Source organism: Acipenser ruthenus, chromosome 12 (assembly GCF_902713425.1).
Source record: "Acipenser ruthenus chromosome 12, fAciRut3.2 maternal haplotype, whole genome shotgun sequence".
Classification (NCBI taxonomy): domain Eukaryota; kingdom Metazoa; phylum Chordata; class Actinopteri; order Acipenseriformes; family Acipenseridae; genus Acipenser; species Acipenser ruthenus.
This window is the reverse complement of record NC_081200.1, coordinates 34,106,652-34,134,533: the sequence shown is the minus strand read 5'-3', so window position 1 is coordinate 34,134,533 and position 27,882 is coordinate 34,106,652. Positions and strand designations below refer to the sequence as shown.

Genomic DNA, 27,882 nt, shown 5'->3' with positions numbered 1-27,882 from the left:
GATGCATATGTGGACTGCTGGAGCCCAGCACTATGACTTTTCTGTCAATAGAAGGTATGTGTATGTAAATGTGATGTCACTATACAAGAGCAATTAAATTAGCCACTAACGGAGAGTTTGGTAACCACAGCTGCAACTATACATTACTTCATATTTTGCCAGTCAAAATTAAATTTGGCCAGTATAATCTACTGTATTAGGGACTAGTGCAGTTTGGGTCGCCAGCCAATAATAATGTTTAAAGATAAAGCCACTTTATTATTCTATACAGCTGTCTCAGTAAATTAAATATTCTGTTAATGTTTACAATAACAATACATGTTTACCTTAACATATTTAGACCCATAAAGTAGTATTTTTTTAATAACCAGTATCAAACAGCAGGGATATTATTTGCCACTCATTGTCATGTTATTTAAAACACACAATAAATTCAGACTGGAATAGCTTTTGTGTAATTTTAACTCACACGTTACCAAGGACAATGAACATTTCTGCCCCAGGCAGTGAAAATAGAAGCTGTTTACAATATGCTGTATCCTGCTTTTGTTTCTAGAAAGATAAAACTGCCACTTGTCATGATAAATATTTTCTTTTCTTAATCTTCCTTGGTGGCAGACAGAAATATAGGTCTCTTCCAAGTAATTCCAGACAGGGATTTATTTGGTTTTCACTTCATGTTTAATTGTGTTTGTTTCATGCAAACCTTTCAAGTTTTGCAGTCTGGTGGACAGTTTGGTGAACAGTGTCCACCTAACAAAGTTGGCAACACTGGGCAGTTTTAAGCTCACATTGCCCCTGCTTGCACTCCTAATCCTTGCACTGTTGAATGGACTTCTGTCGCCAGTGCTGCCAATCTTGCACATTTTATGAGCACCAAAATGCATCACACTAAAGGAAAACATGTACAGCTATGACCAAATGTTTTGCATTTTAGGATTGAGACACTAATAAAAAAAAATTATATATATATATATATATATATATATATATATATATATATATATATATATATATATATATATATATATATATATAACGTAATTTTGATATTTTATTTAACATCATGAAATCAGTGAAACTACAAAATGATATCACAAAAGTCTACCAGAAGCCATAATAGCCATAATAGTAGTACAGTATTTCATGTTAGATTTCAAAATGTCACATTTTTCATTTTTTTTTCTTTAATTATATGGAAAACTACAAAGCAGTATGTAATTGTTATGTTAATGTGACACTATTCAGCAGATTTCATTCGACTTTTATCAAGGAATACAAGGTCAAAAGATATACTAGGCTGAGACCACAGTGTATTAAAAGGCTTTTGGTATATAATATTTTCATACTTCCATATCTAAATGTTTTATGTAAAATCTTTAACATGTATTACAACTTGTTTATTTAATGTAGGTAGTAAAGAATAAGTTAATTGTGGTAATAGGGAGCAGATGTGAAGTAATTACAAGGTTAATAGTCCTGTATGTTTTGTGACTTGTGACTACCAACAGTATTTATTTAACAAGCATAAACTGACAAGCATAAAAGCGTCTTGCTGTCAAATTCTATTACTACTCTTCGTTTCACATTCAGTTAGCAATACAGTACTACAGTACTTCTCTGTTTTGTCTCACACATGTTATTTCCCTGATATAGACCACAGCAGATAGTTGGATAGAGGCATACGCTGAGCTTAGTTATGAAGCTGAATTTCACATGTCAATTACATTTAATATCCAGCCACTTGCCAGAACTGTGTCTTAAAATAAACACTTGTGAGACCAATTGCCCCGTTTTCAAATCCATTTCCGCACTCAAAGTCAAAGCAAACAGCATCAAATGACCTCCGGCTGCTACTCAGAAATCAAAACCCTATGCTGCTGATTGCTGATGGGTTATATAAGCTCAGCTAGATGTAGAACAGTGCCTAATTGTACAATTACCAGCAGCAGGCCACTGCTGAAACCATAAATAACTGTTTCAAAGGAACATCATTTTTTGGTGCCATTTATTTAAAACTCCTGACAAACTGTTTTGTTGTTGTTGTTGTTGTTTTGTTGATATAAGATACCCTAATGCTGTTGGAAATCATTGTGCTATAAGAAAATACTGTATTCTACCGAGTCAACGGCCATGGGACGTAAAGTTGTTGTCAAGGCAATAGTGTGTGTGTGGGGTTGGTTGGGGGTGGGGTTGACTCAGGCAGGGGCGATCATTCAAACCAGGGCATTGAATTAGCAGAACCAGGGCATTGAATCGGCATATATATATACAGACGTGCTCAAATTTGTTGGTACCCCTCCACAAAAAATGAAGAATGCACAATTTTCTCTGAAATAACTTGAAACTGACAAAAGTAATTGGCATCCACCATTGTTTATTCCATATTTAATAGAAATCAGACTTTGCTTTTGATTTTTTATTCAACATAATATTGTAAATAAGAAAACAAATGAAAATGGCATGGACAAAAATGATGGGACCGCTAACCTAATATTTTGTTGCACAACCTTTAGAGGCAATCACTGCAATCAAACGTTTTCTGTAGCTCTCAGTGAGACTTCTGCACCTGTTAACAGGTAGTTTGGCTCACTCTTCCTGAGCAAACTGCTCCAGCTGTCTCAGGTTTGATGGGTGCCTTCTCCAGACTGCAAGTTTCAGCTCTTTCCATAGATGTTCGATAGGATTCAGATCAGGACTCATAGAAGGCCACTTCAGAATAGTCCAATGTTTTGTTCTTATCCATTCTTGGGTGCTTTTAGCTGTGTGTTTTGGGTCATTATCCTGTTGGAGGACCCATGACCTGCGACTGAGACAGAGCTTTCTGACACTGGGCAGTACGTTTCGCTCCAGAATGCCTTGATAGTCTTGAGATTTCATTGTGCCCTGCACAGATTCAAGGCACCCTGTGCCAGGCGCAGCAAAGCAGCCCCAAAACATAACCGAGCCTCCTCCATGTTTCACTGTAGGTATGGTGTTCTTTTCTTTGAAAGCTTCATTTTTTCATCTGTGAACATAGAGCTGATGTGACTTGCCAAAAAGCTCCAGTTTTGACTCATCTGTCCAAAGGACATTCTCCCAGAAGGATTGTGGCTTGTCAATATGCATTTTAGAAAATTCCAGTCTGGCTTTTTTATGTTTTTCTTTCAAAAGTGGAGTCCTCCTGGGTCTTCTTCCATGGAGCCCACTTTCGCTCAAAAAGCGATGGATGGTGCGATCAGAAACTAACGTACCTTCACCTTGGAGTTCAGCTTGTATCTCTTTGGCAGTTATCCTTGGTTCTTTTTCTACCATTCGCACTATCCTTCTGTTCACTCTGGGGTCGATTTTCCTCTTGCGGCCGCGCCCAGGGAGGTTGGCTACAGTTCCATGGACCTTAAACTTAATAATATTTGCAACTGTTGTCACAGGAACAAGCTGCTTGGAGATGGTCTTGTAGCCTTTACCTTTGCCATGCTCGTCTATTATTTTCTTTCTGATCTCCTGACAACTCTCTCCTTTGCTTTCTGTGGTCCATGTTCAGTGTGGTGCACACAATGGTACCAAACAGCACAGTGACTACTTTTCTCCATTTAAATAGGCTGAATGACTCATTACAAGATTGGAGACATGTGTGATACTAATTAAATAAACTAATTAGTTTGAAATATCGCTATAATCCAATTATTTATTATCTTTTCTAAGGGGTACCAACAAATGTGTCCAGGCCATTTTAGAATATCTTTGTAGAATAAGCAATAGTTCATCTCTTTTCACAGCTTCTTTGCTTTATTCTATGACATACCAAAGGCATGCAAGTATACATGATAAAATAGCTTTTAATTTAATCACTTTTCAGGAGGAATGAAGCATTATTTCAATGAGCTGTAAGGGTACCAACAAATTTGAGCACGTCTGTATATATATATATATATATATATATATATATATATATATATATATATATATAGACAACAACATTGTGTGGGCTGTCTTATAGTGCTGCAATGGTCTTCAAAGCACATACTATATGTCCTGTGTGCCTGCATTATAAAAAGGTATAAAGTTCTCTCTGCTTCCCCAAGGGTTTGTCGAGTTATTGCTTGTGAGCCATAGCTTTGCATTCCAGCCAGTTTCCATTCCAGTCACTGCAATCCAATTATTAAATATAAAAGAGGAAGCGGGCCGATCAACGGTAATCATGTCCAGTGCCAGAACAGAGCAATGAAGGGACTGGGCTCAACCTCCTGTGCCTACTGAGCTGATAACAGTTATTTTATTGAGCGCTGGCTCAGTTCAGCAGGAACCGGAGTTCTGCCCCTTTACACGTGGATCCCATGCATCGGCAGTGAAAATAATTCCAGAAAGACCAAAGACTGCTTTCTACTGCTGCAACAAAAGTGCCAATTACCTGCTTCAGTTACTAAAGAGGAATATTGGTGGAACATTGCTGCTGTCATTTGTCATTCTTACAGATTACGGTTGCAGGGTTTTTCCAAAAGTGTGTCTACAGGAAGCATCTACTCATTATTAAAAACACTTCTGGACACAGTACTTCATGTTTTTACCATACAAGCACATGGAATATATGCATCTGTAATGTTGTTGAAATAAATGTGCATTTAATAAAAATAGTTTAAGGTGTAACTCTACTTTGTGTTGCCATGTATTTTAATACTTACACATTGTGTTTTTTGTTTTGCTATGTGAAGAAATCGAACCTTATCCTGAGTAAACATAGCCATATCTTTTCAGATTTTCTATACAAGTCTGACACAAGGTTAAAGTGCTTTAAAAGACCAAGCTTTTCAAAAACCATCATTGGTCATGTATACTGTCATTATCTTTATGAGTTATTTATCAACTTATGCAGTTAGTTTCAGTTATCACTACTCCTGACCAAAGATTTCAGCATTGCTAAAATGTTTGATCAGAAATAAGGGGAGTCCCCATGAATTAAGTAACAAAACCACACCATTACAAAAACTGATCTTGCCCAATAAATTGTGTGAAGGGGGTTTGGTGTACTGTAGCTCTCAGTTTATTTTAATACTGAGATACACCAGCTATTAAAATACAAAGTAATATTTCTGCAGTGCTGTTAATATAGAGTGGGGTTTTTTTCATAGCAAATTTGCTGACTTATTAATACATTTTAACCTAATTTCCCCACTGGACCATAAGACTGCTTGATCTTCTCAACTCTCAGTGGCTCTACAAGAACAGCGCACAAGTGAAAAAGGCTAAGTTATTCTTCAGCAATGTATACAGTATGGGAAAAACTGAGACTATGTTTCAGCGTGTTATAAATATTTGAATCACACAAGTGAGGATGGTATAATTACACACCAGTGGCAAAGCTGCGACTTTATTATCTCATGTTCATATCAAGGTATTATCACATACTTAACCATGCTGTATCATTTTCTAAAATGTGATTGATCCCTCATTACCAAACCACAGTACTAAAGTAGTAGTCCAAGAGCACTCATGAAAATCAAGTGTCTTGACCACCTCTTTGGATATACCCTGGAATTGAAAAATTAATTATATTTTCTGTGTGGGTGTTCTACTGTGTCCCAAGGGCTTACTCATTCATGTGCAACAGAGAAGCTATGTTGCATAGTGATCCTTTCTAATATTTTGGGGATGCTTGAACTGTTCTCTGGAGGTAAAATTCCAGTTCTGATTGCAATTGAGGATTGCTGGATCGAGTTCAAAAGGTTGGTGAAGAGAAGTATTCAAGTATTGAGTAGTTGAAACCTAAGAGTAGCAAAATATACACCTTATATATTTTGTCTTTGTCTTGTGCAAAAAGCATATATGAGCTTTGAAAAGATGTCTAGAAGCTGTGATAAGACTTATTGTAATAGTAAATGGTGTGGACTTCACATAGCAGTGACAATGCAGTAATAGTGCCAGTTAAACTGCAACTTCACAGTTAAACAGCAGTGGGCCACACACAGGAAATTAAAGCAGTGTTCAGGTTTTCCCTTCCACGTGTGTTGGATGCAAGTTTTTTTTGTTTTGGTCGTAATATGCATCATCACGTACGTCAGCGGTGGCTTTGCTAGACACGCAGTGCTAGAGATAGAGAGAGAGGGGGCAAGAGCGTTACACAACTACAACTAAGGTGTGCAGATTCAAAACGCTGCTTTCATATTGACTGAGACATATGCCTCAATCAATCACACAGCCTATCAAATAGAAAAGTCTACATAATACAATTAATCGTATATGCAGTATAAAGTGTTACTGTACTGCTTCATATATTTGGGCAATCAAGTTAATCAATCTTTCAGATGTGGAAAACTCGAAACAAAATTAGCCTGGTATGCAACAGTGACTTACATTTTTCTATGTTATAAATATTCTAGTGATCCCAAGGCTGAAGATAAAATAATACTTACTTTTAACTTAAGCATGACAAAGCAATGTCAAACTATGTGAATCATGCAGAAAAGGAAATTGCACAGTCTGTTTGATCTGAAGCTATCAGGACAAAGCTGTAAACTGGAGGAAAGACAATGATCTTTTAATGTTACCCCCCTCCCCCAGCTGACAAATAATCCACCCTTTCACATTCTTACAATACAATTTGCCCAAAGGGATTTATACACAGTGGAGGCTCTGTCCTTTAAATGCTCAATCAAGAAATACTATACTGTACCCTTAGCCATGAGTGATCTTTGTAACGCTAATGAACTATCCCCTAAAATAATCCTCTACTTATTACCAATTCTAACATCAGACAATAACTCTACATTATTCCCCCCAAATGTACAGCTATGGCCAACATGTTTGCATTACCAATAATATTAGGATTGAGATATATATATATATATATATATATATATATATATATATATATATATATATATATATATATATATATATATACATATATATATATATATATATATATATATATATATATATATATATATATGAACATCATTTAGATCTTTTATTTAAAATCATGTAATTAAGAAACTAGGAAATGTTATCGCAAAAGTCTACCAGAAGCCATAATAGCAGTACATTATTTCATGTTAGATTTCAAAAAAGATTTTGATTTCAATTTTTGTCTGTTTTTCATTAAGTATATGGAAAACTACAAGCGGTATGTCATTCAATATGTTAATGTTACATTATTCTGCAAGTTTCATTCGACTTTATGAAGCAATATTACTGGTAGTTAATTCTATAGGGCGATGCCAAACTTTTGGCCATAGCTGTACACTTCTTAAGGTAAGCAAAGGATCTTGGATTTTCTCATACGCACAAATATTACTGTATCATATTAATAGCTTTTAAATTCCTCTTTGCAATTCGACCATTTCTTGGTTTACCTACATCTTGGCATTCTGCTTTCAGACTGAGGAGACTGTAAAGCTCTTTAATGAAAAGGGATTCCTAGAAACAGGGTTCCTTCTTACAAAATTAAAAACGCAGACAACATTAAAAGGTTACAGTTGTTTATCAGTAAAAGTATGGTAACTTGGTTAACTTATTCTACTGCATCTCCATCTTCTTGAAATACACATTGATTCAATATGATAATGCTGAACCTAATTCTAGAAAAGTCTAGAAAATGCTCTATTGTAGAGAGTATAAAAGGGTTTGGCAAAGGACAATTGCTGTCATTACCAATAAGTCAATATGGAACAAGTAAAGAGCTTTATCGTCAAAAAGCTGGAGAAGGATACAAGTAGATTTCCAAGCATTTGAATATCCCAATTTCAACTATTGTTTCTATTATCAAGAAGTACAAGACTCATGGTACTGTCACAACGCTCCCTCTGTCTGGAAGAAAGAAGGTTCTTTCACCAAGAACCAGTAGAATAATTGTAAGGAAGGTTAATAACAATCTGAGACTGACTGCCAAAGATATTCAAAGTGAATTGGCTGGAGGTGGGACTGGGGTTTTCATGTCAACCATAGGTAGAGTATTGCATGGTGAAGGTTTCAATGGTCACAGGCCAAGGAAAAAGCCACTCCTAGGAAAAAGTCACAAGGACAAATCGCTTAAAGTGTGCAAAACGCCATTTGAACGATGGATATGAGTTCTGGTCAAAGGTTTTGTGGAGCGATGAAACAAAAATCAAGCTATTTGGTCACACTGATAGTCGTTATGTTTGGAGAAAGTCTGGTGAGGCATACAAAGAAAAAAACACCATACCTATTGTCAAGCATGGAGGTGGTAATATCCTTCTATGGGGCTGTTTTTCCTCTAATGGCACAGGACATTTAGTTCCAGTACATGGTAAAATGGATTCCATAGCATACCAAAAGATATTGGCCAATCATCTGAAACGCTCCACTACAAAAACTTGGTTTAAAGCACAAGTGGATGTTCCAACAGGACAACGATCCAAAGCACACAACAAAATCAGAATGGTTAAAGAAGAATAAAATCAAGGTTCTGGCATGGCCTAGTCAAAGTCCCGATCTAAATCCGATTGAATATATGGGTATTTCAAGAAAATCTTCTCATCATACCATAGAAAGAAGAAATGCAAGAATGGGAGATGTCATCTTCCAATATGGAAAATATCTCTTACACAATTTTACATTTTAGGAAACCTGTACAATAACATGCCAAGTACAATTGAAAGCATGTCAAAATTAAGGTCCACTGTTCAAAACTTTATTTTCATTTATACACTAACAGTAATGGCAGAATCTCGGACATTGAAAGAACTAGTTCAAAACTCATCTTCATTAGCACTGGGGACCCATCTGGGCATACAGTACAGCAGTAAGCCGGAACGGCTTGCAACCACAAGTCTTCAGGAGAAATATGGGTTTATGAGGAGAGAACAGCATAAGGACTAAATATGTGTTTTTCCCACCAAGTGCCAGCAACTTAGCAAAAACAGATATATATTAAATACAAAGCATGCCTTGCATCTGCAGACAATATGTTGTTTTCAAATTAAATTAAATGTTGTCCCTAATCTTCCTTGTTAAAAAATTAAACTAAATTAATTTAGCATTAATGTGTTGAGGGGTTCTTGATATTTTCCTTATTTTTTTTATTTCCTCACTAATTATTTTACCCCCCTGTAAATCTTTCATTATCAATTTATACTAATCCGCCCCTAGCACCCACACTCTATCAGGATTTCCTGTTTTTGAATACTATATACACACTTTAAAACCATTTTAATTTCACATTAAGCGTTATTACAAAACTTGCACAGTAAATTTAGAAAGTGACTGGAACTTAGGGTTACTTTTTTTTTTTTTTTTTTTTTTTGCTGTGCACAGCGTACCATTTATGTGGGCCCAAAAGCTTTAATTAGATTTGTCCAGCCTTTAAGTGTAAGGTTCCAATCTGGAGAAAGATTCAATAAACCAGGTAAATCTACCAGAGTTACAGGAGTTATTTTAGAAAAAATAAATAATATAAAAACATATATTATACAGTACAAGTGAATAGTCTTGAAAATCCTAGAATTTGGGGCAATATATTTGCACTTCTCAGAATATTAGCAACAGTCAAATGAATAGCTGAGATGTGTATTGCAACTCCAGGCTTTGACAGTATTGTAAATTCATAGCCTTGGAAACCATGCCAGTTTACACAGGGGGATTAGGCTACCTAGGACTGCACACACACTGTTGGGTTTTTCTTCTCTCTGTGTCTCTCTCAGTGGAAGTTTGGAAGAGGGACAGTATCCTGTGGAAGTGTTTGGCCAGGGATTAGTTCCAGAGCCTTAGCAGTCAGTAAGCCACATGTCTCCAAACGGTTCCCGCTTTAGAAAGGCCTGTGTTTCCAGGGAGGCGGCCCTGCTAATCACAACAAGGCCCCCACCACTTTGAAGAGGTTTTCCTGGCAGCCGAGTAGGCCTCATGCCCACTTAGCAGACAGTGCGCCTTTTAATCTGTCAACGCGGCTCCTTTTTTTAATAAAAGGGGGCCTTATGACAGAACAAATGTGGGCTTTCATGGTTACAAAGTGAACAAAACTGAGATTAAGATGTGTTACATCATCACTTTTACCAGGACTTCTTTTTTTTTAAGATAACCTTTGGCTCTCTAATTATGCAAAACTAAAAAGACCCTTTCATGTTTTAATTCCCTTACAAATCGTTCACATTGTTACACTGTTGGGGACCACCTTCTTATCCATATTTCTTTAAAAAACAGCAAGAAAAGTACCTGCTGAACTTCCGTTCCATGCTGTGAATGACCGTCCCAAGTGCGAACAGAAACAAACGAGGGTCAGCAAATCCAGGCAGTATTGCAGTGTTGTACAGCTATGGCCAAAAGTTTTGCACCAACTATAGAATTAACTCATTTTGCTTCATAAAGTCGAATGAAACCTGCTGAATAATGTTACTTTAACATATTAACTTACATACCGCTTTGCAGTTTCCCCATATACTTAACGAAAAACTGACAAAAATTTAAAAATGTGACATTTCGAAATGGAACATGAAATACTGTACTACTATTATTAAGGCTGGGATTTTGTCACGGAAACGTGTACTAAAAATCACGGAGCAGTCACGGTAATTTTTTTTTCCAAAATCACAGAGGAAGGAGGAAATGGTGTGTGAAGTCACGAGGATGAAAATTCAATGTTTTTTTTTTTTTAATACAATATAACTACATAAAAATAAAATAAGTCTGTATATATAAATTAGGAAAAAATAAATTAATCTAAATTTTATTTATTATGGTTTTCACAACATCAGGTTCAGGTTTTAATCCTGTAAATCGGTAAACTTGACAGCGTATACAACTATAAACAAAAATGTAGATTTACGTAATATTTGGTGGGGTTTCTACAGGACAGCAAACAAAAGCTGTTTTACATATCTTTAAAAAATAATATTTACCGTTCAAAAGACTCTTTGTGTGCATCTGCTGCTTCTGCTGTGGTACAGTTTGCAGTTATTTTACATTTTGGTTTGTGTACATATTATTCCGATACCACATGTTGTACACTGAGAGGTTTGATGCCCTTATGGAACGCCGAGATACTTCACTTGATTTTGGTCAAAGACCCGACAAACATTGAAAAATGCAGCTGCAGGTCGACACAATCAGTTGCACTACATGCATGTTTCAACTTTTTCAGCACAGTCAACTGAGTTAAAGTGTGAACACGGCTACATTGCAAAGTAAGGCAATTGAACTAGTTCAACGACTATTATGGCTTCTGGTAGACTTTTGCAATATAATTGTGTAGTTTCTTTGATTACATGATGTTAAATAAAAATAAAAAAAATCTAAATTATGTTCATCTAGTTTATTTTTCTAATGTTCTCATGGATTCAGTTGCAAGATGTGTAGCCACAGGGTTTCTCATGGCAGACATCTTGTCGCTCATTTGCACACAATATGACTGCACTTGCATGAGAACACTATGATGGGATTTTCTTAAAGAAATAGTCCTTCAGTGTGAATCCAAATTTAAAATTGATGGGCAAAGAATCACCAAAGAAACATGTCCATTTTTTTATTTTGTTTTGTTTTTTGTTAATACATTTGTATTCAGAATTTTCAGTGGTTAAATATTCAGTATCTTGTTAATACATTATGTTACTATCCTGAATATACACTTCTGGTTAGATTCTGAAAGATGTAAATGTCAGAATAAAAAGCTTTGACAATAAAGCCCTTTATATTTTATTTTAAAAAACAAATCACTACAATCTGTCAATTTGCAGCACTAAACACCCAATAATGTTACATTTGGAAATACTAAAAGAAACTTAATAAATACGATCTATATATGTGGAAAGGATAGCGTCACAACTGCAGGGTAAAGCACTTTTGCACATGTTTATTAATAATAATAATAATAATAATAATAATAATAATAATAATAATAATAATAATAATAATAATACAACAAACAAAACACAGGAACAAAACAACATACAGTGGCCAAAACAAACAGTTAAACAAAACAATCACTTTTAACTATACCCCATATACACTACAACACAGCAAGCCGAACATCCAGCAACACTGACATTAACTCTCTTTGATTTGACAGGGAGGAATTTAACCCCCTCCCTGCCAACCCAATATTCCCCACACATGTGCCCCGGCATGGCTTTCATCCTGCCACAGTATAGTTGGTTGCATTTATCATTGATTTAAATCTGTACTACCAACATTTGTGTTTAATGAATTGTATAATTAATAAACACTTGCATGTTAAAGCATGAATACACTCTGACTGTTCTCTTATTAGCTTGGGTGTGGCTGACATTTAGGATGTCATCTCTAGTACTTTTTTTTCCGTTTGACTAAGAATGAGTCATGCCGCCTACTGCTGTCTGTTACTCAGGACTCAGGCCTTTGAAGAGACCACAAAGCATGCTAGGGAAGCTGTCCTGACCACACTCTGTGGCAGTCACTGTCCCTTTTCGTAACTGGAGAGGATTCTTGCATCTTGTCACGCTACTACTATAAAAAAAAGCCCCACTCATCACAGTCGTAATAAAAAACAGTGGAGCTTTCGCATGTGTGTCTCCCTGGTGGGGAAAGACAGGACCTCCACCAGCTTTTGGTAATCCCAGGCAAGGGTATCCCACATGAGATCCATACCAACTCCAATGACAAGGTGTTTCTAGTCTCTAATTTCGTGCAGCAGTGATGCCCTCTAATTGGGAAGATGAATTTAGATACACACACAGATTATCTGAATGGGATTCATGGATTCAAATGAAGATGTAATGTTTAAACTCCACTTCATTTCATATTCCTTTCTGCACAGAACCAAGAACAACAATAACAAGTCACCAATTTGCAAAGCCAGATTTCATATTACATGTTAAATTATGATGACACCATTGAAGTGCATTCGTTATATGAGTGTAACACTTCATTAATGACACACTGCAATGTGTATCACGATATGCAGGTTATGAAATGTTATGCATCGTGATACATGTTATATTATGTAAAGCATCGCGATTAATGTATTAATATCACGGCTAACTCGTTTGAATGGTTTTTAAGGATGTAATGCATATACAAGATCATTTTACTACAGTACTGTCTATAAAGATATTTAGGTAATTCATCAATGGGATGAATACTTAAGATAAAGTAAAATGAGGTAAATAAAAATTTGTAGTTGCCCAGGCATTCAGTATGACGAGAGAAAATCTAACTAAAATAATTTGTCCTGCTAGTATGTTTGACTATGGTTTACCACACTATAATACACTTTATTATGATTTCAACAGGTTGTACAAAATACACTAATACACTAATATTGTACAAAAATGCTATGCAGAATTAAAAACAAATATTTTTTTTGTTTTTACTGGAGGTTTTTTTTAAATAGTTGCCAATATTATGAACATCACCGTATTAGTATTCTGCTGTGGTTTTACTATGCATAATTTCAGTATACTAAATTGAGCAGCGTATGGTCTTATACTGGGGCCTCAAGAAGGGGATTTAGCTAGGGTTTTTTTTAGAAATAAAGGCATTTTACATTACAGTATACATTTGCTTGCAACATTTTACAGAATTCCTCATCTTCAGCTAACACAGTGACAAATGGCATTTGCGTGTGTCAGATTTTAGGTTCTAATATGAAGCTACCATTCTCTTAAAAACGTGGTCCATCTGTTAACAATCCTCTAGCCCATATGTCTTTCCCAATGTCACTTGCATTGTTTAGATTTTTCTCAGGAAACAGTCCTCACCACCTCCACCCCCAAACCCTGGTTAATGCAGGATAAGGCCTTGTACTTCCATCTAGGCGAGGTCTCAGACAGTATTCAGATTATTAGGGAAAATATGTTTTATCTGAGACATGAGGTGGACTGAATAAAGAGTTTAACATTTTAAGGAACGTACTGGTCCCCTTCCTGTCTGTACTAGCTACTGCCATTAAGAATGTTACCAAGAATATTTTTCTGAAATAATTACAATACATGTACAGACAAGACTTAGTTGTCATAGATGGATTTTAGATTGACCGAGTCTCTGTTTAAAAACTGATGCTTCCCCTCATCTTCCAAAACCCCACTACTCCCCTATGACATCAATGTTTAGAAAATTGTTTCCACATTTACAGTGGCAAGAGTAAGTCCCTTTCCATCAGAATTAGAATATATAAAATGTGTCCTTTCAACCAAAAGAAAAATAAGAACAAGAAAATAATTCAGTGCTCTTTTCTTTTCTACTGGGACCACGGTTTTTGTAGTGATTTAAGATAGTCACATTATTATTTGACCAGGTGTCAATGTTTTGAGCCACCCACAACGTGGGCTTGTTGTTTGAAGAAGGGAGTTTTCCTTTATTACTGCTAGTCTGGAATTCCAGATCTTTCTCTATTAGGAAACCCATCACAACATCATTGCAGAAATACACATCTTACATGCAGTATTAGGAAATGCATGTCAACAGTCTTACGGTATACATTTAAAAGTAATGAATCAATTAGTGTACATACAGTTTAAAAACATTTAGCAGTCTGTGAGCTAATTTGAAGTTCAAACTGGTATGTGGACACAGGCAAATACCTTTTCATAACTTATTACAAGCATAGACAAAAAATAATGTTTGTCAGTATTGTTTTATTATTATTACATGGTCTATCATTTTAAGTTTATTTGGTATTCCTGACTTATTATGTCTGGCCACTATGAAAAACAGACCATATGAGGATCATGAGAAATGGTATAAAAAGCAGAAGTTAATGCCTGCCATCAGCCCTGGAATTCAGATTGCAAAATGAGGTATGTAGGCAGTCAATCTATATTTCTGATGACAATACACAGACGCAGTTTTCATTGATAGACAGCAAGCACAGACATTCTGACGTGTTCCTTTAAACTAGTTTACACTATGAATGTGGTGTACAATACATTGAAGCAGCAGGAACAGGACAATTGAACTACACTCTTTCTCCAGTACAGAGTGAGCATGGTGTTAGGGAGGCAGACCTTAAGCCTGCTTCATGACATCAAGCTTGTATTTATTCCTCTGGTGTTAATTCCACATGTTAATTAATTATAAGTAACGTCAGTAAAAAAAAAAAAAAACTGCCCGTACATACAATATCCGAAACCAGATAAAGACCAGACAGTCTCATATTCCCTAATCGACTTTACTTATTGAAGCCACACATATATGAAAGCTGGTAGACCAATGAGCAAGCGAACTGGAAATGCCTTACCGTACATTGTGGGCTTGCTAAAGTCACTACCACTCCAAGTCACTTAGAATCAAGTAGAAAGTTGCTTCATAACTACTGCGATTCAATGCATGTTGTATCAGGGGAACAGCTTTGATCAATAAATCCAATGTCTACCTATCCACCTTTGCTAATGTTTTTTTTTTGCACATAGTTTTAATTTCCCAGTCAGTCAACCAGTGAGACAGCTTGCAACCACAATATTTTTGTCCTTTAGGTGGAGGCAAAAGAAAACATGTTGTAGTTTTTTAGAAAGCAGAGTTAGGTGTTTTCTCTTGCCTAGCCTTGCTGCTTTCAAAAGAAGACAGTAAAACACACAGCACAAATCATAACAGTCACAACCCTTTTTTTAGGAACTTCTTAGGTAAATGATTACACCATGTTATCTAATACTCTCTCTAGTCAACCAAAATGTTGCTGCAGTTGCTATTTGAGGTTTTAATTCTGCTGCCTTCCCCCCCCCTGGCAGGTTGTGCCCAGACCTTAAGTAGTAATAGCAGGTAAGCTTTTGTGGAGAATCCTGAATTATAATTTTTTTTTTTTTTAAATGTCCGGTTTCCACTGGTGTAACAATACACTATGGACCAGATATATGGCTCAGGTTGATGCTTTCAAGCTGGGAGCATCAATATTATATTAGCTGCCAATTTTAAGCCAGACATGAAGTGCATTCTAGAAACACCCATGTGACGATGGATTATGTATAAGAAAGCCTACCTCATCATTATCTATCAACAGTGCAAATACGTTGACTCCTGGGGCTATGCAGGCAAAGCCTGCCTTCATATTAAATTAATATTCAGCAAATGTATGCATGAAACTGGAACTGACAGAAGGACGAGGATGTTTTGTCTCAGGGAAGAGTACAGCTGTTGCTTCCCACTGGAGCCATTTAGACAGCTTGTTTCAAGGTGAACTCATTGCTGGTATAGACAGCCTTGTGCTGTCAGGCTTCCTATGGACAATGAACAATACAGTCAAACCTACATCCAACAGGGTGATCTAAGCCTTTATACCTAGCTGGTTTAAAGGAGCACTGTAACAAATGCTTTAAAATATATGTGCCTAGCTTATTAACATTATTCATATTACTTTGAAACATTCTTCTGTGGATTAATGTATCTTTAAGTTTAGCCCGTCTGTCGCCACGTTATAGCCTACCATTCTGTAGCAATATATTGTACAATCTTAATTACAGCATTTCATTTAAAATCACTGTCTTATTTCTGCACAGATGAAAAGCAACGACAGCGGGAGGCTTTGCAGATTACTTATTGAGGATTTTGAGAGTATTAGGTGGGATACATGTTCCTGGCACCACTTTGCACTGTGGCAATAAATGCAGGTGCTGACAGGACCAGGTATTGTTGGGTGTTTTAGTTGTCAGCAGCTGGACTTCCCAGGGCAGCTCCGGTAACGTAAATAAATAATAATAACCCTGGCATATAGTTAATAAAATGTTTACACAGGTGTGGTGTGGCTTTATTGATGTCACATATTTGTTTAATTAAGCAATAATGAACGGAAGGGCATTTAATGAACAGTGAAGCAAACTATTTTTTTTCTCAACAAACACAGCAAACATTAAACAATCTAAATAAAGTTTTTTTTATACATTTATACAAAAGCCAATTGTGTTTCGTCTGCAATTTGTAAAGAACAGTAACAGTTCTAAATAGGTGAATATAACAAACTGATTCTCCAACTAACAGTATTATTAAACAAATGCATGTATTACTAAAAGAAAGGAATTAAATTACTAATTTAAATATTTTTGTTATCTTATTTGTAAAGTTCTTTGTTTGTTTTTTTTGGATCCATTTTTTAAGTGTATTCATTTCAAGTTTATAGTTTCCTGTGAAAGTGCAGCTTTGAAACATAGCTGCTATGTTCGGGGCTGCGATTTCTGGTGGTGGATCGAATCATTGAGGCTTCGGGTTTTGAATGTGCTGCTGCTGATTTTCAACTATTGACGGCTGGTGGACATTAATAATTGCAGGAGTTAAGACATTGGAAAGCTGTGAAGACCATTCTCGTTTGTTGGATAGTGATGGAGACCAGTAATTTATATATATATATATATATATATATATATATATATAGAGAGAGAGAGAGAGAGAGAGAGAGAGAGAGAGAGAGAGAGAGAGAGAGAGAGAGAGAGAGAGAGAGAGAGAGAGAGGACGTTTCTGTGACCTGTTATTGCCATTTTTCACGGGTTTGAAGTCCAGTTTACAATGCAGTCAGTAAATTCTGCCATTTTTATGTTGTGGTTCTGACAAGTGACCGTTATATTATTAGATGTTCTTTTTGGCGGATTGATACCATACTGTATGTTATTGGTGATGGTTGTGTGGACATTCTGTGGGCATTTCCTGTCAGTTAATGCCCGCTGCAGCAACCAATCAGAAGACAGCACTCGGGTTCTACTCATCTTGCGAGGTTTATAATTGAGGAATAACCCAAATAGAACGTCCACGTGTATTTTGAGCATCACATCATCTGGCATTAGTTACAGGCAGTTTAGTTGTCTATTGGGTCCACAAAGTTGTTTTTTTGTTTTGTTTTTTTCTCTCAGTTCCACATCTGAGGGGGCATTATCAAACAGAATAGTACAGCATATCACCCCACCATCAATCGACACCGTTCACTTTTTATAAGTCCATTACTTGAAGACGTTGCCACTTACCTGCCCAGTATTAAGCTAAATGCAGAGGCTGACCCCTGCAATTCTGACAGTAATTTCACAGTCGAGTTCCCGACCACGTTTGTTTCAAGCATTGTGCCGTTTAAAGCCTTTCAACATGATGTGGAGACTTTAAAAAAAAAAATAATATACTGCCACCATGTGGTCTTATAGAGAATTAAACAAGTTAAGAAATACAGTACTGCAGTATTCCCATACGTTCCCATATGTACAGTCGCTTATTGTACCATCCCTTGCTTTACTGAGTTTAATGCGTTCCAACACTTTGCTATTGTTACTATTGCAATCCTTTATATAAGGAAGTAACATAAAATATGAAGTAAACAATAATAAGTAATCACCTCTATTTATCTAGCGTACACAATTACATTGCGTAATAAGCAGTCTAGTTTTTTTGTTTGTTTGTTTATTTTGTTCGGTTTTTAATTAAAAATGTTAATGTATATAAATCTATAGTTATCAGAGCTACAAAACGACAACAACCATTTGGACTACAACTTCCGACATCCTTCAAGTTAAATCCCGACATGCCAGCAGCGCTTCCTGTCGTGCCTTTTATTCAAAAGTTTGGCGGTTGTATGTGAATGTGGTGTTAGTGTTCAGTGAAAAGAATAATTGGATTAACACATTAAAAATATATATCTTATTGAGTGCAAAACGGATTTTATAGACCGAATATCACAAAGAACTGTTCAAAAATGAATTCTAGTACAGCAATCAACAGCCTGACCACCGGATTGTCTATAAAAATCAGCCGCAGTAACGGTAGGTAGGACAATAGCTACATTTGGTTTCGCTTAGCAAATATTGCTCAGTTAAACTTATTTATTTTATATCTTACGGTATTAACTAAATTGTGTATTTAAGGTGTGAGTCTTAAAGAAATGTATACGGGCAGTAAGTTCCCGTAACTGTGAGTAAAATCAAAAACAGTGTTGTCGGTGTATTTTACTAGAGAGTAACCTAAAGAAAAACATTATAATTGTATCGTTCATATACTTATGTAAGTAGATACGACTGACTGGGTTCAATACAGTAACGTCCATTTATCCAAAAGGAAAATGCTACCGAAAAGTTGTGACATGTATGCTTTGGTTTACGCTGTTAAACTAGTAGTTAAGATTTCAAAACTGAAATGCCACCCCCCGACGGTAGTGATTGGCTGCAGAGGGGCGATCTTGTCTCCTGATTGAAGGCATGAGTTTCATTCGGTCATGTTTAATATCTGCGTTGAAAACTGCTGTGGTGATTTTTTTACTTTTTTTTTTTTTTTAATAATAAAACACACACAATTGTAACGACTACGTGGATTAATCCCATATCCTATATTGCACTTAATAACATTACTTTTGCAAACGTGGCCCTGCTATTTTTTATTATTAGTCATTGCTAATACATTTGGATGAACCCTCAGGTCGTTTTGATTTATTTACAAAATAGGGTGCCATTTTATTTCACACAAATCCACTTCACGTGATGGGAAATATTGAATACGTTTCTTTTATAATTTAAGTTGATCGACAATGTAACCCAGCGATTTAGTTCTGCTCCTCGCCTAAATGGTGTAAAGCAAACTGGCACTTATGATCTCAGATTTCTAATTTAGTAATCTAATTTATAACGTATTACCTGGTCATAAGATAAGGATGCGGTATCAATACAAATATTGAACTGTCCATTGCATTGTATTTCATCCAGTGTGCCTCCTATGATTTCTCTCTAGAAAATGTTAATATTAGCTGTCAGGTATACACGTGCATTTATAAAATAACCTGAGTTTTGCAGTGTTACACTTTAATATATATATATTTTTTGTGTTTTTACTTTTAGGGAGGGTGCACAGTGCTAATATAACAGGAATCAACCATCAGAAAGGTGTAGTGATGGTTGAATGGGTAGAAAATGCAGCTACTAAAGGAAAAGAGGTGAGATTTTAAAATCTGTTCATTGGAATTAAAAGAATTAACTTTGTGTGAGATGTGTGTGTTTTAATAATTCACTGACAATAAGATTGATTGCTAAATATAGTTGAGGCAGTCAGCGGAATGAGACCAAAGTGATGAAGAAATGCATGCGTTTGTCTTGCTGCATGTGGATGATGTGAGAACAAACTAATGTTATCCTCCATCTCCCCTAACTGGAATCTAATAAAAATTGGATCTGGGGAAAAATTGGGGAACTGAATGTTTTCATTTTGTTGATAGGTTGACTTTGGAGAGCTAATTCGTTTGAACGCAGATCTGTTTGAATATATGAATTCTCTCGACCAAACGGAAGTCCTACCATTGAAGGAAAATGTTGACATTCAGGTAGGTCTTATGATGGAAGGCACCACAGGCTAGGGTGTCATTTCATAACAATCCATTTATCAAATGGTGCTCTCAAAGAAAGAATGAGATTGCACCTCCATGCCAGACTGCCACAAGTGGAAGTGGCAATCGAGCTCAGACAGTCTTTGTTCTACGCTTTGACACTGTTTAACTGAGGCCAAGTGTCTGTGGTGTGATATTTGACTTGCCTACATTCTTGTTCATTATTTACATACATGCATTTCCATGAATGAGACTCGGTATTGTATATACATTTGATTCAAGTTGTAACCAAAGTGGATGATCTTGTAGCACTAATACTGTACTCTTTTGTTTTGTCTCCTTCAGAAAAAGAATAGCAGACAAACGATTTCAAGAATCCCAGCTCCACCAGCATGTAAGTAAATATTTTGCTGTCTTCTGAAATTTTTCTAGTGGTGCTATTCACTGGTTATTCAATGCATTTGTACAAACTACATTCGTAATACTATTCCCTGATACTAAACAATTCTTTCCCCCTTCAAAAGCGCGAAATGATTCACATCGAAATGCTGAACCAGAATCAGGTAACACTGGCACAAAGCATGGATGGACTTCACATAAAGTACAGTAGCTGTCAGAATTAGCACTTCTCAGGTAGACTGATGTATGATACAAATAAGTGAACTTCAAATCGGCATTTTCAGAATCACTTCTAAAGTTGTTCAGTAAAACATACTTTTTAGATGTTCAAGCCACCTGTTTGAAAGAGCATGTAAAACAAAAAAATATGCATGCAGATTTAAACTGGATTTATGATTGTTGGCTATCATACAGTTTGAATAATCAAACTGAATTTTGAAGTTCTGCAGCAAATGAAATAGAATTTGAGAATCTGTTGTGCTAATCCTGACTTCTAGAAATGGTGGGGGCACTTTCATTAATTCATAAACGGGGGTTTATTAATTTGATCTAAACGGTTGTGGCTCCAGTTCTGCTACAATTCCATTAAACTAGGACCAAACCTGGAGTTTAACTTTAATATTAAAAGGCTCTTGCTGTAAATGTTGCTTAGATCCCAGGATCTATCGCGCTTCCTCATTCCATGACCTAGCACAAAACTGGATTCTGGTGTGTTGTGGTGGTGTGTGCTAGCCACTATTGTTTAATGTGCTTGCTTATTTATTTTAAGCAGTTTTGTCAATGAAAAAGGCACAATGTTGCAGGTCTCACCAGCAAATACCAGCATGCACCTTTTCTTCACCATGAGCTGGTCTTCCTGCTCTGTGTATTGTCATTGTAAGCTTTCCTCCTGACTACCAAAATCGGTCTTTTTATTGCCTTCCTTACTAGGACATGCTCCAGTGTATAATGTGCTTCAAATATTGACAGAGTATAATAAAACTGTCTAGTTCTAGGCAATGAGATGGAGATTTTTTTTTTTATATTCTGAGATAATTATAGCATTAAACACGTCCTGCCATGTTTGTATACAATTTACCTTTTTGTATTATGTTTTTTTGCTAGAGAGAGCAAGTTCAGTTACATATGTCAGAGATATTAGTGTCAATTTAAAGTAGAGAGAGCTAAATATAAGGATGCATTTGTTAAGACTTCAGTTTATATCCAATTTGTGTATCTGACTAGATTTGTCATGTTGCATTAGGACCCTTTGGTTTGCATTTGCACAGTAATCTTTCAAATTTAATTCCAGATAATCTATACCCTGTATACTACAATGATTGTGTTTTGAAACTTTTTTCTCCTAGTCTCTCAAAGGTCCTATTCACTGAGGAGAAGTGTTCAGACAAAGCCAACAGCTCTTCAGCAAGTCTGTGAAACAGAAGAGGAGTCTTTACCCCCTGCTCTAGCCAAGGTTTCTTTTCCTAACGGTTCAGGTAAGGAGATGGCATGCAGTAGATTGTATGTATGAATTTGTTGCATAATTGCTGTTACTTTGAGATCCAGTGAATGAAGTCTTCAGTTTGTATGACTTTGTTTTCCAGCCAGGCGGAAGTCCACTGTTGTTCAACAGATGGAAAAAATGAAAAGCAAGCGAGAAACAGATAAAGCCAAAAACACTGAAATGCGGGCCAAGCGTGCAAAGGTATGCATGAAGACTTCTACTTCTGGATTCATTGTGATCATGTGTGTTCTGGTACAATGAATACGGGTACTTCTTCATTACATTAAGGGTGACTGAAAGGGTGTCTTTTCATTGAACTTCTAAATTGTTTGGCGTTCTCAGTAATGCTGTGTTGGGATGTGAATGAATACATGACAGAAGTTTGTTTTCTGTACCGGTGTACTTCAGGAGTGTGATGTAAAGTGGGAATTCCAGAAGATGATTGAAGATTTCCGAGACTCATTGGAGTACACTCCTCTCTCGTTCTCTGACCCAGTAAGTTGACAACATATAATTTGGGCCCAAGGTTTTCATTTTGTACAAGTTTTATATTCACGTTTGGAGTATTGTACAGCAATACTACTATAAACTGGAAAAATTGAAAATAACTACTTCCAGTAAATCTGTCAAAGATGTTTACAGCCAAGGTCAGTATCCTGAAACTTTAGATGCTGCTGTAAGGTAATGAAAGAGGGTGAAAGATAGCCTTGCTGCTTTCTTGGGTAACAGTTTTTGTAACATTTTTTTTCTTTAGAGCGAAGATCACCGAATATGTGTTTGTGTCCGAAAAAGACCTCTTAATAAAAAAGGTATGAATACAAAAAACAGAAACTTTTTGGATCTTTGTCCTTCTTTATGCTTATACTGTATAAGGGGACACCATTTCTTTTGCTAATACATTCAGCATTTTTTGCTTGTGCTTTTATCACTGATTTAAGCCCAAGCCTAAATTGTGTGTTTTTGTATAATGTTGTGCATCTCAATTGCAATCTGTCTTTTGAAACAGAGATTGCAAAGAAAGAAATTGATGTAATCACCATCCCTGAAAAAGGCCTGCTTCTGGTGCATGAGCCTAAGCAGAAAGTTGATCTCACAAAGTACTTGGATAATCAGACGTTCAGATTCGACTACTCTTTTGATGATTCAGCAACAAATGAAATGGTTTACAGGTACACTAAAGCAATATGTTGAAAAAGATACTGTTTAATGCAATCTTAAACCCTGCTGTCGGTTAAGATATTTTTTTTTATTCGTTTTTGCCATAGGCCTATAAATTTAAGTACATGTGGGGGGAGAATCTCGTTGTTAGGTAAAACCCATGGGGAAATAACATGTGTGTTTTGAGATGCATGTCACTTGACTCATTCATATTTTTTTAGGTTTACAGCCAGACCACTGGTACAAAAAATATTTGAAGGCAGCATGGCAACCTGTTTTGCCTATGGTCAAACTGGAAGTGGGAAAACTCATGTAAGTTAATGACTTGTTTTTTCCTGAAATCTAAACCAAATTGTTCTGCAACATTTCTTTTGGTTACTTTTAATCACACCCTCTATTTAATTATTACTAAAATCTAACTAAATAGTACTTTTTTTAGATTTTTAAAACTTTGCTGCTTTTGACAGACAATGGGTGGTGACTTCTGCGGCAAAAGCCAAAACTCTTCAAAAGGGATCTATGCATTTGCAGGTAAATGGATTGAATGTCTTTTTTTTTTTTTTTTTTTTTTTTGCTAACTTTAAACCAAACAATGTGCAATATGCTCTTTTCTTCCCATTTAAACTTTAGCACGTGATGTCTTTATGCTCCTGAGTCAGCCCAGATATTCCATCCTTGGCCTGGAACCATATGTTTCATTTTTTGAGATCTACAATGGAAAGGCAAGACCTGATTTTTAATGAGTGAATATTTTACAAAAGAAGTGCACATGTTTTGTTAACAAATGTACTCTGTTTTGAATTGATATGCATTTGAATAGGTGTTTGATTTGTTAAACAAGAAGGCAAAACTCCGTGTTCTAGAGGATAGCAAGCAGCAAGTCCAGGTTGTGGGGCTGCAAGAGAGGCAGGTTGCATCAGCTGACGATGTCATCAAAGTCATTGATATTGGCAGTGCATGCAGGTATGTCACCTTCATTTTGGATTGTTCAACCTCACCTCAACTATTGACTATTTTTGAGGACTGGTGCACAGGGGAAATTTTACATAATTATGCCCAATACTTTAGAATTGCCTGGGCTGCCCTTTCGCCGTGAGGCTCAACACTTATTTTTTTTATTTAATTATTTTTTTAATTTATCTGCTCTTACAGGACTTCGGGACAGACCTTTGCGAACTCCAGCTCGTCTCGTTCTCACGCCATCTTGCAGATTGTTCTGAGGAGGAGGGGAAAGCTGCACGGCAAGTTCTCATTGGTGGATCTGGCAGGGAATGAGCGGGGAGCTGATGTCTGCAGCTCTGACCGACAGACTTTAGTGGAAGGGGCAGAAATCAACAGGAGTCTCCTAGCATTAAAGGTATGAACTCTGATATGCTCCCCCATTGTTAGAATCACCTGGGTTATTCCGTTCATTTATTTGTTTAACCAGAAAGAGAACCCGTTAAGTTAACCTTCACCTAATACGTTTGAGTAGCTTAAACTGGACCAGAGTACACCGTTGGAAATCAAGTTGATATAGACTTGGGACATAGTGGTGAGGGTATGGAATGGGTTACCTAGGCATGTTGCCGATGCTGAATCATAGGGATCTTTTAAGACCCAACTTGACAAAGTTTTTAGGTCAATCAGCTACTAGAAATTGAAATAAATGCAGATCTTTCTAGCTGTTGCTAAGTAAGATGACAGGCTTTGTTTTGTTTTTTTCCCCCAAGGAGTGTATTCGAGCTCTGGGGCAGAACCAAACTCACACCCCCTTCAGGATGAGTAAACTGACCCAGGTCTTGAGGGATTCCTTTATAGGGGAGAACTCTAGGACATGCATGGTAAGGATTTCATATGTTGGTTATCCTTTAGAATCTTGTTGCTGTATCATGTTTTTGTTTTGTTTTCCATGGCAAAAGCGAGGGTGCCAAAATATTTTGTTGTATTTTAAAATAGATCTGAAAACCAACATCTGTCACTTAAACAGCAGGTTACCTAAATATATATATATATTTTTATTTCCCGTAGATCGCCATGATTTCTCCTGGCATTAATTCTTGTGAATACACACTGAACACCCTCCGATACGCAGACAGGTAGAGTGCCAATTGATTTTTCTAAACAATGCTTGGAAACTTGACATGAAAGTCCAGTAAAGCTGTAGTTCCTAAGCAAGGTCCTCCAGGGACTGTACTAAATGATAAAGACTTTCATTTGAACTTTGTCAGACTTCTCTAGATACATGTACAATGTGTAGCAAAATTATTTTAAAATTTTAAACAATGCTGTATTCACACGTTTTATTTGATTTGAAAGGATTGAAGTTCTTTTTGGAGGTTACTTCTGGAATAGGGACAATCAATTCTAAAGACCAATACAAATATTCCTTATGTTTGTCATATATATATATAGAGTAAAGGAACTGAATGAAACCTCCAACGGGAGCAATTCTGATAGCTCTGATAAGGAAGACATGGAAGTCGGTGAAGAATCCACTGCTGTGGATGAGGTGAGCATTTGCCTTCATTTTGCTTTTTCACCACAGTGAAAATTGTTATATAAAATGGGCATTGAGCTGTCTTATAACCCCTTTAAACAGGGTCTCTGACTGTGTTCATATTAGTGCTTTATAATAAGTGAATACATGGTGTGCAGGATGTTTCTTATTAGTTTTTTTGTTTTTTTGCACACTTAAGCAGACAGAACTCTCCCAAACTGCCCAGTATGGCATATCTTAAAGAATGTCCACGCTTTTTTTTATTTTTTATTTTTTCCTTTGTCAAGTAAATATTAACTGTTGCTCTGACACAAACTATTTAATCACAGATGCCATTTCCCCTCGTACTTATCTGCCAAATAAGGAAGAGGGGGAACTGTGTTAGTTGTAGTATGGCAATTTCTGTTTTATCCATGAAGTTTAAATGTCTGTTTTTGAAGGATACTGTTTTGTCGAACCAGATGACCAGTTTCTATGATGCCATGTCCTGTGTCTCTGAATTGGAAGAGAAAGTTGTGGAAGAATTCCATGAAATGATACAGGTATGTATAGTGACTGTGGTGAGGGTGAAGGATTTATTTACTATTACTTTAGAAATATTTAAATATATCTATCTATTGTGTGCGTGCATGTTTGTGTTTTTTTTCCTAATGCAGACTTCTTTTTTTTTTTTTAAAGCGAGGAATGCAAGTCTTAAAGATGGTTGAGCAGCCAAGCTATGACTTGCAGTCTGTCGTAACACGAGTTAAAGAGGTTCTGATGGAGGCAGTGGCACTACAAGGTGAGTTTAGATTTGGTTTAAGATTCAGGCCTGATGTTTGGGGGTGGGGGGGTCGTCTGGTTGAGTGAGTTCAAAGGAAGGTGTATTTATTGGAAAATGGCACAGATACTGTTCCTTTTTTTTTATACTAACATTTTTGTGATTATTTTCTCTTCAGAGAACGTGAAGTCTTTAGAATCGGCAATAGTAACTGAAGAGAAGGCAAGTTCACATTTGAAAAACAGACGCCGCTAATTACCTGAAGAGGGCAGTGCTGTATTTTCTACTATACTTCCAGTTTAAATAATATTTTAATATTCCACTATGTGTTAATTTAGAAATGTGAGGTGTCAAATACAGTTTTTTTTAAAATGTTTCCAGAACATAAATATTAGTGTTGGTGTTTTAGAATCATTTGGTGTTCTCTTAATGGAATGGGGCTGGCAGTTGCACAAACCTGAAATCAGGTGCTATTTCAATCTGTGTAAATCCCACCCTTGTCATACATGACTTTGTTTTATACTATATTATAATATTTGACAGTATTCTGACACCTGTGTTCTTGTACATTTATTTGTTTGTCTTCACCCAAATGAGTAATGTTTTTTATTAAACAGTGGGGTAAAATTTGAAGGGTTGAATCCAAACAGTTTAGATCTATGGTCGAGATATATAAAATGTTAAAAATAAGATTTGTATTTAAACAATTTGGAGACTTCATTTTCTATGTTAGTGTTTGTACAATTGTTAATTTTAAATATTTCTACCCCACTAGTCTAATCTCTGTTTTCATTTCTCCCTTGGATGGGCACCAACATTAAAAGTCCTTGTCATGTTTATGACAATGCAGAAATTGTATAATTGTTTTGTATTGTCAAACTGAAAGGGTGTTTTAAAAAATGGTTACATTTTGACAAAGATGAGAACTAATCGATTTGTTCTGTAGTCCTCCTTTTTAAACACGAACATGGGGAGGCCAGTTGTATATTTTGTAATATTGTAATAAAGTACATTTGCAAGGTGTAAAGTTTAATTTGAGTGTTGTGTGTGGGTTTGGTTTTTTATTTTTTGGGGGGGGGGGGGGGGTTGATTTGAAATATGGAAGTTCCATACCCTCTAGTAAGGAAGGCTCAGCCACCTGGTCTCATCTTCTCCTTTCTATTAAGTGTCTTACTTTTTTTGTGTTGGCAGGAAGCCTGTATTTTTGGTTACTTCAGTGTCTTTAACTTATTAGACGCCAGTAAAAACTAATCAATGTTTTGCTCCTGACATGTACATTACAAATTACCCTTGATCTTCTAACCCCTCTTAGACTTTGATGTATGTAATTCTCTCTAGTTTGAGAAATTTCTTCATCAGCCAGGATGCTCCAGGACAGGACCAATTATTACTTAAAGAAGAGAAGGAAATAGTGTTTAACAGATGTG

General features: G+C 36.2%; 1 protein-coding gene across 4 annotated transcripts; it reads left to right on the top strand.

The window, feature by feature from the left end:
* Positions 1–17: 17 nt before the first annotated feature.
* Positions 18–27,482, top strand: LOC117416858 (kinesin-like protein KIF2C). Of its 4 annotated transcripts, none has more exons than XM_034028293.3 (21): positions 18–54; positions 19,695–19,789; positions 20,069–20,173; positions 20,522–20,570; positions 20,701–20,739; positions 21,922–22,050; positions 22,159–22,259; positions 22,467–22,553; positions 22,813–22,867; positions 23,065–23,227; positions 23,438–23,528; positions 23,684–23,747; positions 23,847–23,938; positions 24,037–24,179; positions 24,369–24,573; positions 24,929–25,039; positions 25,227–25,294; positions 25,611–25,707; positions 26,136–26,237; positions 26,374–26,476; positions 26,634–27,482. In XM_034028293.3, the coding sequence occupies exons 1-21, from the start codon at positions 33–35 to the stop codon at positions 26,708–26,710; spliced, it is 1,998 nt and encodes a 665-aa protein (XP_033884184.2). In that variant the 5' UTR covers positions 18–32; the 3' UTR covers positions 26,711–27,482. The 4 variants fall into 4 exon arrangements, with proteins under 4 accessions (XP_033884184.2, XP_058890891.1, XP_033884181.2 ...); XM_059034908.1 differs by lacking the exon at positions 18–54 and adding an exon at positions 18,366–18,629 and having other exon boundaries at positions 26,157–26,237; XM_034028290.3 differs by lacking the exon at positions 18–54 and adding an exon at positions 18,366–18,629.
* The last annotated feature ends 400 nt before the right edge of the window (positions 27,483–27,882 follow it).